Below are 12,894 nucleotides of genomic sequence, written 5' to 3'. Positions count from 1 at the left end.
AGTCTGTTGTCAAACTTACAAAACTCTTCAAAAGAAATGAAATATTACTGAGAATATCTTAAGCAACCTACAATGCAGTATTGAAATGGAAAGATTACTTCTGTGAACTTCCTGTACCTAGAACAGCAGCATTTTATTTGTTAAGAAACAGCTTCAGAGAAATCTGAGGGGTAAAGTAAATGGTAGATCCGAGAAAAAAGTGTTTATTTGTATGTATTACACCAATATTAGTACACAGAAATAAGCAATCAGAAAATCCCCATTCTTTTCACTTTACATTTACTTTACATTTTTGGATCTTGTAGGTTTCAAATCACTTTCTTATAAAAGTAATATTATTGTCTGACATGCAGTGTCTAACCAGTCCAGTTCATAGCTTATATTAATGCAATGCATTTGATTGCTTTAAGATTACCAGTTCATTACAAATTAAGAAAGTCATTTGCATCTGGATTTTGTGCTCAATTTTAAAAGAACAGAAAAAAGCCCCAAAACATTTAAAGAATATTTTTGCATGAAGATTTTAATTTTGCATACATTTTCAACATACCTGTTGAAAATATAGGGTTTCATAGAATTGTATAAAGGATCTATCACCGTCACTGTACAATAAGTTTGTATTTTTCCATTACGTTTTCCTTTATAATTATAGGTATAACGTTTCTTTTTAAATTCTGGTTTGACAGAATTGAGTAATAACTCTTTGCTGGCGAGCAGTGACACAAATGGAATAACTCCTGATATGAAACTCACACCACAGTTCATCTCAACTGCGATCAAAGGAGGAAAGTGGCTCAAGTCTTCTCAGTGGTAAGCAATAGTGAATAAATATGAAGCTGTAGATTTAAAGTTATAATTCAATTGTACTCCAAAAACATATTAAAACGTAGATAATATTGTGAAACACTATGTTGTTATTAGTTGCAATGATTTTTTCATTGAAATTTAATTTGTTATATTCTCTATGGCTGTGCTATGGCTTTATATTTGCAACAGTGTTGTTCCAATTACAGCATTGGTAGTTAATAAAATGCAAGCAGGTGTGGTGTCAGCAGAGATCTTGGTATTATCCCAGAAAGAGTTCCATATAGGGACGTTTTTGTTTTTTTCCAGAACTACCAATCCAAGGAAACGCCACACTGCAGACAGATACTCATGCTCATCAAAGACAGTGCTTCTGCATATGTCTCTTCTCAGTGTTGTTTTTTCATTACCTCCTGAGAAGCTACATAACACTGCAGTTCAGTGTATATTGCACAAGTCTTGTAACGTGATGAACATTGCATGATTTTATGAAAGTGATGCAGCTGTTTATCACTGTGGTCTAAAAAAGAAAGGATGCCTGTTTGCAGTTTGTGTGTTTCCCATAAAATATGTATTATTTGAAAGCTGACTGTAAAGAACACTAGGTAAACAATTGGGATAAATAGGGAACAGGGACAGAAATAACTTTTCATTGTTTTATTTAATACAGTAATAATACTTTGTAGAAATGTGTTCAGAAATTAAAATTGTAAATCATGTACTTTGCAATCTATATAGCATGTACTTTGCAATTTGTTCAAATGCTTTGCAGATTTTAAGACATTTTGCTTGGCAGATTGCTCTGTGGACTAGTCGGTACAATTGAACAGCCCAGTAAATTGCAGTCAATTGACCATACATCCTAGACAGATATAGATATAGGACAAGATACAATGTTGCAAGACCAGCCAGATGCCATGAATGAAGATGTGGATATTGATACATTCGATATGGAACCTGCATAAGCTTTAAAGAGTTATTGAGTTAGTAAAAAAAAGATATTGCAGCTCCATACATATAGATACACATATTAATGTGTTAGTCTGGCTCTGGGGGTATGGCTTGTACACCACCCATCTGTTTATCAAATAGCCTGGGGACCTAAGCATACAGTACATAAAATAAGGTCACAGAGGAATGAATCAGCTTAATCAACAGTTAACCAACAGAATAAAAAAAACCTCCACAGTATTCTATTAAGCTAAATATATATGCAGTACTTTAGAAATAATTTTAAAGTTCCAACAGTTTTCTGCACTTTTTAAATGACAGATATTTTAGTTTAATGTTTTCTTACTGTTAGTTAGGAGTTCTGTGATAGTCAGAAGGGTCTCTGGACTGGTGTTTTCAGGCTCCACTTTTTAGATCCTCTTTTAATTGCCCTGGATGATTTATACTTATTATAGTATTGGCTGATGAAGCCCCAGTCTCTTGGAAGTACTACTAAAGTAACCAAGATTGTAAAATGAGGCAAATATGTACTGTAATGATTTTATTATTATTTTGTTTTGGAAACTGTTTAAGCCAACAATCTTTCGAGCTGTCCAGGGTTTTGAATCTACTACAGTTTTTCAGGGGCAGCCTTTATCTAAACCAGCCTCCCGACTGTTTCCTTGCCAAGCTGTTGTCCTCTACAACACAGATTGACTTTCTGTCAACAATATCTGCAAAGCATTTTAAATCTGGTATTTGAATCCCAGAGAGAAGCGATCAGAATTTTCTGCCATTCCATTGAAGGCATTATCTCTCCCCCCCCCCCCTTAATGTAGACCACCAGAAGCCCTGCCATCGCAGTACAAGCTGCTACTCACTGTGGCTCCCTTGCAGCTGTTTAGGATATGAAAACAATTACAGCAGGTATTCAGCCCCTGTACATTGCTTTTCCACTGTGAAAGGATGGATTATCATACACATGTATGAGGTCATTTTCCTCCCCTGCCTATTCATCAATTCAGCTATTTATTGAATTAAATTCATCCCTGCGCAATCACCTCACCTCCATCCAAGACTACATGGCCGCTGCCCTCGCTCCTTTCACCCTCTACTCTGTGATTGACTGGTCTTCCTTCACTGCCTTCATCTGGTTCTCCCCTTTAACCAAGACTGCATTCTGGCATTCCTTGTCCACGCAAAAAACAATCTATTTCTTCTGTATATGTGCAGCAATCTCAGTAGCCAAAGTCAATGTCAACCAGCACGTCATCAAACAATGGGTCACTGGTCTTCCACCGCCATGGAGTCTTACATTCATTCCTCTCTCCCTGTTATTTATTTTGCCCAACACAGAATTCCTAGTATGCCCGGAGTGGGGACCATCTCTCCGCCGGGACCACTAGAGGTTTCCGCCCACAGGGTTTTTTTCCTTTCTGCTGAGCGGTGAGATTAGTATTTAATTTCCCATCAGAGTAAATCATATACAGCTATGGCCAAAATAATTAACAAATTTTACTTAATAAAGTTGACTGAAACCTGATGAATAATGTTACGTTAACATATTGAATTACATACCACATTGTAGTTTTCCATATACTTATTGAAAAACTTCCAAAAATTTCAAAATGTGACATTTTGAAATCTAACATGAAAAACTGTTATGACTTCCGGAAGACTTTTGCAATATCATTTGGTTGTTTCTAAGATTACATGATGTTAAATAAAAGATCTAAATTATATTCATATACATTTGAGATGATGCAAACCTTTTTTGCCATAGCTGTATATATACATATATGCATGCTTATTTTTCCAGTCCCCCTCTCGAGGAAAGTGAAGCTCACTACTCAAGCTTTGGAAGTCTGGCTGAGCTGACCTCCTTCAGCAAAGGCGACTCCCAGCAAGCTGAGGAGACCTCTGAACTTCAGTTCATCTTTTCAATTCTCCTGCTGTCCTATTTTCAATTTCCCCTTGAGGAATGTGAAGCTTGCTTCCCAGAGTTGGAGGCCGACTTCACCTCCATGAGGACAGCTCACCGCAAGCCAAGGGGAGACCCGGTCCTCTTTTCTAAATCACAAGCACTTTCCTCTCCTTTTTTTATCTCTGTGGTTCTTCCTCCATGCAGCCCTTGCTCGTGTCACATGAATTGTTGGTAAAAAAATACTAAAGTACACTAGATACACTCAACAATTTATTATGATGCTCTTATTAAAGTATATTAATTTTATTAATTTTAACAGTAGACTGTTGAATATTAGGACTCATAATATTTATTAGGGAGATTGTAACATTATCTTAAAACGGGCAGATAAAATGTGATAGAACATGTGCATTAATAAGGTAATTATGAAAATAAGACAAATAACCCATTGTGTTGTACAGTAGACATTACTAAATTAGGAGATTATATTAATGGACAGTATTGTAAATGCAATAATACATGTGTATAATATATCATGTAAAACAAGTGTTGACAAAAAATTTTCAAGATGTATTGAAAAATGATCTATAAAAATTATTGCAAATGTTTTGAATACTGCATTTGTTAGTTGTTTGGTTCAAAGGTTCTCTTTATTGTGCTAGTTCTGTAAAATGTCCCCAATAGCTTCAACTTAGACCTGCCTCTTTGAGTCTGGTGTAAAGTTTCTTTCCTCCTCCCCCTATGCCTCCTTTGCAGCTATAAATGGTTCCAATCTCCTGGACTTGACTGACCTTGGACAGCTGTCTGAAAGGTTAGTCTGTGTACTGTGTCACTGTGTATGTAAAGCTTTTAAACCCTGAAAATAATCTAGAAACTTTATTTTGCAAATAAAATTTTTAAGGTAACCTTTCATCACAAGTAGGCTTTTGTGAGCCATTGATGAGTTACCCGTGGGAGATGGAAGAAAAAAACAATTATCTCTTTACTCCACCTAAATAATGGACTTTGTCTGTTTTAAACAAAATAACAAGGTTAACTTAAAGCACTTAAGTCTTGGGTTGGCAAGGGTGATGAATATCATCTGATTGCCATTAACCTCCAAAAAGTTACAGGGTAACTGCACACTAGAAATGAGCTCAGTGCTTGCTTTTCTTGGGAATACATTTTTGCTAAACATTCTGAACATTTGATCTACATATTGCTTCCACACCTGTTCTCCCTATCATGGCAGTGTTGAGTTTTATGTTTAACATATACTGTGTGGAGCACTAAAGTAAATAAATACGTATTTTAGGATAACCTGAAGTTATGTTACAGCGGTGTATTGTCAAGACTGTAAATCACACTTATTTCATGTAATCATTTTTGAGCAATAAAGTATAATATAAAAATATCAACTAATTTTGAGAGACAGAAAAAAAGTGGTACCCTGGAGTACCCTGTGCAAATCAGCCATCTTTATCAAATTATTTATTTTTGGCATGAGGGCACAAATGTATAGTAAAACCATTAAAATAATGTATTTTAACACTAATGCATATGTTTACAGGACACAACAAAAGTAAGCCTCCAGTGTTGTTACAAATGATTATTACACATCTAGTTTGTACAAAAAATATCTCTTCACTTACCGAAAACATTTTGAAAACTGTAACCAAAACCACTTTGAAAATATGTAGGCTATCCTGCTTGCATTCTGTGTTGCTGATTAAAAAATACATTTAGTAGATATGATTATAACAAAACTGTACAGCTTTTATTAGGCAGCATTATAAAAAAAAGGATAATACAAGTTGTCTGATGTATTACATTTACCTGCGTACAAAACTATTGCTGTTTTAACTGGTTATGTGGGAGCAATGAGGAGTATTCTCATGAAATAAAATGAATGAGAGGCCAGGCTACAACGCTAGACAAGGTGTAATGTGTGGTGTCCCGTATATAATACGGTCTAAAATATGGAAGCTGCTTGTGAACCATTGGTTTGTGGAATATGTTTAGTTCTGTGTACATGTTTATGTTGGATTTGTGACACTTGTTATTGTTTAAGTACAGTCACAGACAAAACTATTGATTGGCACCATACACTTATATAAGAGAATTCAAGAAAACATGTTAAGTACAAGCATTTGGTGAACATTAGCTACTAATTTAATATGTAAAATACCAAAATACACAATTTCTGGTATTTAACAGTCTTTATATATATAAAAGCAAAGTATTTGTTCATGACGAAAATAGTGGCACCCCTTCTTTAGCATTTCGTGTGTCCTCCTTTTGCTTGCATTATGGCTTTTAGACATTTATGATAATTCTTAACCAGTATGATCTTGTTGGTGAAATCTGGGTAGATTTCCTTCATCTTAGCCAGATTGGATACAGCATTTTTCAGATCAGTCCAAAGCATTTCTATTGAATTGGGATCGTGATTACAAAGGCCATTCCAGAACTTTTCTCTTTGTTTTCTTCAATAATTCCAGAGTTGACATAGCTGTATGCTTTGGGTCTTCGTTGTGTTGGAAGATAAACTGTCTGCCAATCAGCCTGCGAGCAGATGGTATCATTGTACTTTGTATAATGTTTAGATACATGGCTGCCTTCATTTGATCTTCAATCACATGAATGTCTCCAGTCCTATAACTGCTAAAATGCCCCCATAACAGGATCGAACCACCTCCATGTTTAACGGTAGGTACAAGGTTTTCTTTATACTGAAGGCTTTACCGTTTTTCTCCAAACATACTATGCTCCATTTTTGGGGATACATTCTATTTTAGACTCATCGAACCAGAGAATTTTGCTGAAGAATGCTTCAGATTCCTGTTCATATTTCTTGGCTTACCTAAGATGGTTTGTTTTATGAATTTTCTTTGAGTTACTTTCAGTGTATCCAACTTTGACAATGTAAAAGGTGCCAATACTTTTGTCATGAACAAATATTTGAAATTGCTTCATTGTTTTTTTTTAAATAAACATTGCCTGTAAAACTATCAGCAATTGTGAACTTTGGTATTTGTCATTAATTAGTGTAATGTTCATTAAATGCTTGTATTTAACAAGTTTGCTTGAATAATCTTAAATTAAGTGTAGGATGACAATACTTTTGTTTGCGATTTTAGCTAAATGATTAACCGTCAGTAAACTGTAATCATCTTTATCTGTAATACATACAGTACTGTTAGTTTTACAGACCCGATCAGCATGTATGGTACAGGATGTGTATTTATTTTTTAAATCAGAAGTTTTGCAGCATATATCTCTCAAAATACCTGTGTTTTATCTTGCAAGATGACATACTTTATATTCTCGTATGCTTTTTCAACACTTTGCTGGAAAAAAATCAATAAACAAACAAAAAAGCATTTTTGTTTACTGCTGTTTATTTTTGTACAATACTTTTCTACTGGAAAACCAATTTAAAAAATATTTACTTAAGTTTTTGGCTCAGATTTTCTACAGAGCAGAAAAACAGGCAGCTTTAATATCAGCCATACTTATACTTTATTTAAAATAATTTGAACAAATTCATTTATAAACATTTGGTTCCCTTTTTCCTGAATAAAAGTACAGTAAAAAACTACTAAGTACTTTACACATAGAAAAACCTTCAACAACAAATGAACATAATTTGTGTATTTGAACATAATGACACTTTGCAACAATTAATACACTGCAAGCACAAAGAACAGTGCAAATATACATACAATGACAATCATTTATAAGAATAACTTCTACAATGAAAATTTCATACTTTAGCAAAAACCTTGTACATTTCAGGAATCCCTGATTAATACAGGTTTTTTTCTTTATTTAAATTAATATAATACAAGGCACACTTTTTTTTTATTTATTTTTTTTTTTTTTTAGGGTAAATGCCTAGAAGTGGAACACGTGAATAAATAGGCACCTGGATAGTTCTTAAGAATTTTAGCAAACTCCATTATATCATTTTATTTTGTGTTGAACGTGTTATTATTATGTGTAATGGTTAGTTTGGTTAATATCTCTGGAATGTTGTAATAGCCAATTTGAAAGAAATGACAAATGTATTGCTTTTATACTTGGTGCACGTTCAACCGTTGTCTAAGCATTTAAGTTTCAGTGCAGTGTGAACCAAGACGAAAACAAAAATCTAAAAACTGTGATTTTGACTTGATTATACACTATGCACAACCACTCTCTCTCACTCTCTCTCTCACACACACACACCAGTTTGCATAATAAATACTATAGGCATTCCTATTTACAGATAATACATCACTCACACTACTGGCCAGTCGGCACCCGTCCTTCGAGTAAACTGTGATTAGGTTCCAATTTTTACATAAGTTTTCTTCTCTGTAATGTACCTAACAACTTACTAAATTACAGCAGGTAAAAGAAGAGGAGTTTTAATTTTATATTGCATTTCTTGTTATATTTTACTTTTGCTTGTTTTAGGAACAAATTACATAATTTGTTGTTTTTTTTGCACCAACAATGAGATTCCTTTGTTTTGCATGGTTAACGATTAGAGTTACAGCCACTGGGAGGCCTTTGGTGATCCAGGTTTGTGATTCTCATCTCTAAGGATGAGTGCAAATGGCCTGAAGCTACATAGTGATCAGTGAGACTAAATATTATTATTCCTCACTGAACACTAGTTTATGCAGTTATTGCAGACCTGCTGCAGATTGCCTGTAGTGTAGAACATACATGCAAAATAGGTCATTCAAAATCATCTTCATACTCATATTCATCCAAATTGATGTTAGGGTGTGGGTTGGGTATTTCGAAGAAAGATCTCTTGTCCCCTCGCAGGTTTAACTCATTTGAGATTTGTCGGTCGATGGGGTCGAGGTCATTTTCATAGCTGACAATACAGGAAAAAAGAACATTGTTCCAAATGTAGAAATGTTGGTGTCATACATCAACAAAATAAAATATGTACTACACTTTTAATCATTATAAGACTTGAACATTATAGAATCTCCATCCATCAATGTTTGCTAAAGACTAGGGAATATAGATAGCAAAAAGTGTATCGGGGATCTGATGGAGATTCTAAAAAAATAAATAACTACATCAGATTGATTCATAGGAACTTGTGACGGGGTACTCCCCTGCCCTGTGCATATTATGATTTGTATTTGCTGTATTATTTTGTATTTTATTATGTTTGGCAGGACGAGCGAGGTGCCATCCACCATTATTTGTTATTGTTTTAATTCCCTCTTGAGAATGCATGACTGTCAGCTACTGATATTTAACTAGCTGACAGTCAAGGTAGAATTATTTGACTTGTGCAGACCATGGCCGAGGGGTTAACAGGAAAATGAATAGCCAGTTAATCCCTCGGCCATAATATAAAAGACCTGCAGCTTTGGCTGCACAGGGTGGATTGTCCAGAGGATGAAAGAGACAAGTGTGAGACAGCAGGGAGGGGGTTAAATCCTCCCTGCAGAAAAACATGTGCATAGCCACATTTTTGTTCTGTTTCTGTTGTTTTATTGTTACTTATCACCTGCACCTGGCTGTTATTGAAAATTAGAGCCAGGTGCAGGGTATTTAAAGAGTGCAGTCAGTCTGCTCAGGGCTGCTGATGTGTGTGGAAGCCCGACTGTGCTGGTGTGGGTACAGCAGTAAAACAAAGGGAAAAGGTAGTGTGAAGCCTTTTTGTGTGTGCTGTTTTGTTTATTTTGTTACAGGTAAACAGCTTTGCTGTCCTGTCTTTTAGTTTAGGTTCCTGTTTTGTTTAGTTAGTGCTCAAAGAGAGCTAGGTGTTTGTTTTGTTTATTTTGCTTTTGTGTTTTTGTGTTTCATTAAAAATAGCGCAACCGCGCTTTAAAAATCAATTTCTATGCCTGGGTCAGTGTTTTTAAAGGGGCAACGAACCACGGTGAGGGGCGATTCTTTTACACAAGTAAGAACCAAAATTAAAAGTAAGCAATTGCTACCCATGCTGGTTTACACCAGCACGATACTTGTTTAATTTAGTGTTCTGTTTGTTCCATATTTGTTAGTTTGGCTAACGTGCTGTTTTTGTTTTGAGAAAGTGTTTTGTTTAAACTTTTTATTTAATAAGCGCACCGCAGCGCAGCTGTACCCCAGTCTGCTATTGGTGTTGTGTATTCATTTCCTGGCCTGACGTCACCACACACGTCATCCTTGTCACAGAACTATACTACCTTTTTAAACTTGTGATTTTATGTATATCAAAAAAACATTTATCCAAGATACAGAGAAATGAAGGTTCCATATATAGCAATCCCACTATTTCACTACACGACTTGCATATAAAAAAAAAAGTGAAATGTTGGAAACTGAATTAGTGAAGGGCCCCTTGTACAATTTACCATCAACATGGACTAATATATAAGAAAAAAGAGAAAATGATATTTCAGGTACTTAAAAAGGTAGAATAATTGATTACAAATCAATTATATATATAATTTGAATATTGTAATCCCCTTCATATCTACAGCCTCTTATTTTATCAATTTAAGTTTAGGTACCATACATTATAGCCATGAAGGGAACAGTAAAGCTGTTGTGCAGCATTGCATTCAGTACTTTGCACAATTAGCTAGCAGCAATTAAGTGGAAACTTGCTCAAATGAATAGCACAATAACATATGGTGGTTTACAGTATTTCACAGAATGCTCTGCACAAATACAGTTTAAAACATCCACATGTATAAACTAGGTGAAAGGAGACAACCTTAAAATATGTTATTGCCACCAGTAGGTAAAAACAGTGGGTTAAAGTTAGCACCTACACCAGAAACTAGAAATTAGTAACCCACTATTCCACCACTCTTACCTTTTGAATATCCTTACTTTTGCTATGTAGTGTTTAAAATTCAGAGGAGTCCCTAAAATCAGCATGGAACACCTGTCAGCGTCTCCTTAGCCAGTTAAAGTAGTTACATCTTCAGTAAGGTATTGTTTTAGCAACTTAATTGTCTGATGGAAAAAAATTATAAAATGATTTCCATTACACAAGAGTAGATGTTAAAACTTCATGCTGATTTGAACTCGGCTCTCGCCAAGATAAGCACCAACTAAGACGTAGCTTTACAGTAAACTAATGTGATCCATCTGTGTCTCCATCCATTTGCGTTTCCTTCCATATGATGATGTAGATATCCTTCTGTCTGGTGTTGATGGCTGAAGTGTAATGCTGGCTCCAGGGATCAGCTTATAGCCTCCCTAGCGCATCAGCACACACAATGGCTGCGATGCTGGCTCCGGGGATCAACCACAGTGCGGTCTCCCCAGCGCATCAGCATGACAACCGCCTGGATTGAGCTAAGTAGGGTACATCTCTGGGGTCTTCAAGCGGGCACCTTCCATCCTCTGTGTTTTGTCGACTAGCCCACAACACTTCAAGAGGGCTCGACGGTGATTCTGGCGTCCCAGCATCACCCCCAATTTAGCACACGCCAATGTGTTAAACTACATTGTTGAAAAAATCATAGGTTCTGTTCCTGTAAATTAATTATACAAGAAGTAAATAGGCATAACACTCGTAACTGCAAATGGGCATATTTTCTTCATTTCCTCTGAGGCTTTGGTCATCAGCTACGCCTTCTCCATGGAGCAATGAATAAGCCAGATATATTAAACAAACGTTTTGTTCCGTTTGACATGTGTTAAAGTTTCACTGACTTCTATGCCTTGTACTACCTCCCTAGCGCATCAGCACACACAATGGCTGCGATGCTGGCTCCGGGGATCAACCACAGTGCGGTCTCCCCAGCGCATCAGCATGACAACCGCCTGGATTGAGCTAAGTAGGGTACATCTCTGGGGTCTTCAAGCGGGCACCTTCCATCCTCTGTGTTTTGTCGACTAGCCCACAACACTTCAAGAGGGCTCGACGGTGATTCTGGCGTCCCAGCATCACCCCCAATTTAGCACACGCCAATGTGTTAAACTACATTGTTGAAAAAATCATAGGTTCTGTTCCTGTAAATTAATTATACAAGAAGTAAATAGGCATAACACTCGTAACTGCAAATGGGCATATTTTCTTCATTTCCTTTGAGGCTTTGGTCATCAGCTACGCCTTCTTCATGGAGCAATGAATAAGCCAGATATATTAAACAAACGTTTTGTTCCGTTTGACATGTGTTAAAGTTTCACTGACTTCTATGCCTTGTACTACCTCCCTAGCGCATCAGCACACACAATGGCTGCGATGCTGGCTCCGGGGATCAACCACAGTGCGGTCTCCCCAGCGCATCAGCATGACAACCGCCTGGATTGAGCTAAGTAGGGTACATCTCTGGGGTCTTCAAGCGGGCACCTTCCATCCTCGGTGTTTTGTCGACTAGCCCACAACACTTCAAGAGGGCTCGACGGTGATTCTGGCGTCCCAGCATCACCCCCCTCCGTTCCCCACTCAACTCAGCCCAGCTTACTTACCCGTACATCAGTGTTTCTTTCTTTCTATTGTGCCAGCCAGAATCTTTCCGTCTCAACCACAGCCAGTTGCTGCTTCAGATAAGTTCTTCACTGTGCGACGCAACTCTTGGCCACTGAATCCGACGTCTCTGAGAAACCGGGTTGTAGATAGAGTGCCACAAATCCTCTGGTAGCTGCAGTATTCCTTTACCATAGAGGCCCACTCTGCTGAGGCAGCATGGAACTCCCAACCATTTCCTGATGTACTGGGAGTTCTACCTCATGTACCTATTAGATGTGTATTCGATCACATTTTGGAAAAAACGCGTCATACCGTTGAATAGAACTGAAAGTGTTGACTATTTTGCAGAGATGGCAAAGATTCTACTTAGGAACTCCTAAACATCATAAAAATAACCACAGCCTGAAGACTGCATGGTACTTAGATACCAATTCCCTGTTAATCTAAATCTAAAACCAGAATCTCTTACCCATCAAACTGTTCGTTGGCTGCTTCTTCAGCTACCAGGATTTCATATTCCTCTGCAGCGTACCTCTCCCAATCAGAAATCTCTTGCCCTTCATTCTCTTCATCCTAAACACACCACAAGGTTACAAAGTGGGCATTGTATTCAGAAATAATAACAATTTATATAAACATATATATTACAAGTCATATCTGCACTTATTCTTCTTACCCTTGAAAATGGATCTTTCTGCTCATGGTCCAAATACTTCTCAATGTTAAAAAAGGTATCAAAAAATATATGCGACAACTTGCACTTCTTCAGGTCATGGAGGGTAATCTTGCCTGTGGAGAGGAAAGCAGTAAATATTTACTCTGGTTT

At 36.7% G+C, this 12,894-nt stretch overlaps 1 protein-coding gene across 6 annotated transcripts in view; it reads right to left on the bottom strand.

The window, feature by feature from the left end:
* Positions 1 to 7,018: 7,018 nt before the first annotated feature.
* The window catches only part of LOC117407404 (serine/threonine-protein phosphatase 2A regulatory subunit B'' subunit beta-like), a 54,162-nt gene continuing 48,286 nt past the window's right edge, over positions 7,019 to 12,894 (bottom strand). For 3 of the 6 annotated variants that reach the window (XM_034012391.3, XM_059028821.1, XM_034012393.3), the window contains 3 exons: positions 12,745 to 12,857; positions 12,538 to 12,641; positions 7,019 to 8,510 (listed from right to left, as the gene is read on the bottom strand). In XM_034012391.3, the coding sequence (XP_033868282.2) occupies positions 8,366 to 8,510; positions 12,538 to 12,641; positions 12,745 to 12,857 (362 nt within the window). In that variant the 3' untranslated portion in view covers positions 7,019 to 8,365. The other 3 variants (XR_009329356.1, XR_009329357.1, XM_034012392.3) reach the window with 3 other exon arrangements.

The sequence above is a fragment of the Acipenser ruthenus genome, chromosome 8, assembly GCF_902713425.1.
Source record: "Acipenser ruthenus chromosome 8, fAciRut3.2 maternal haplotype, whole genome shotgun sequence".
Classification (NCBI taxonomy): domain Eukaryota; kingdom Metazoa; phylum Chordata; class Actinopteri; order Acipenseriformes; family Acipenseridae; genus Acipenser; species Acipenser ruthenus.
Note: the sequence above shows the minus strand (reverse complement) of the source record. Positions and strands in the feature narration are given on the sequence as shown.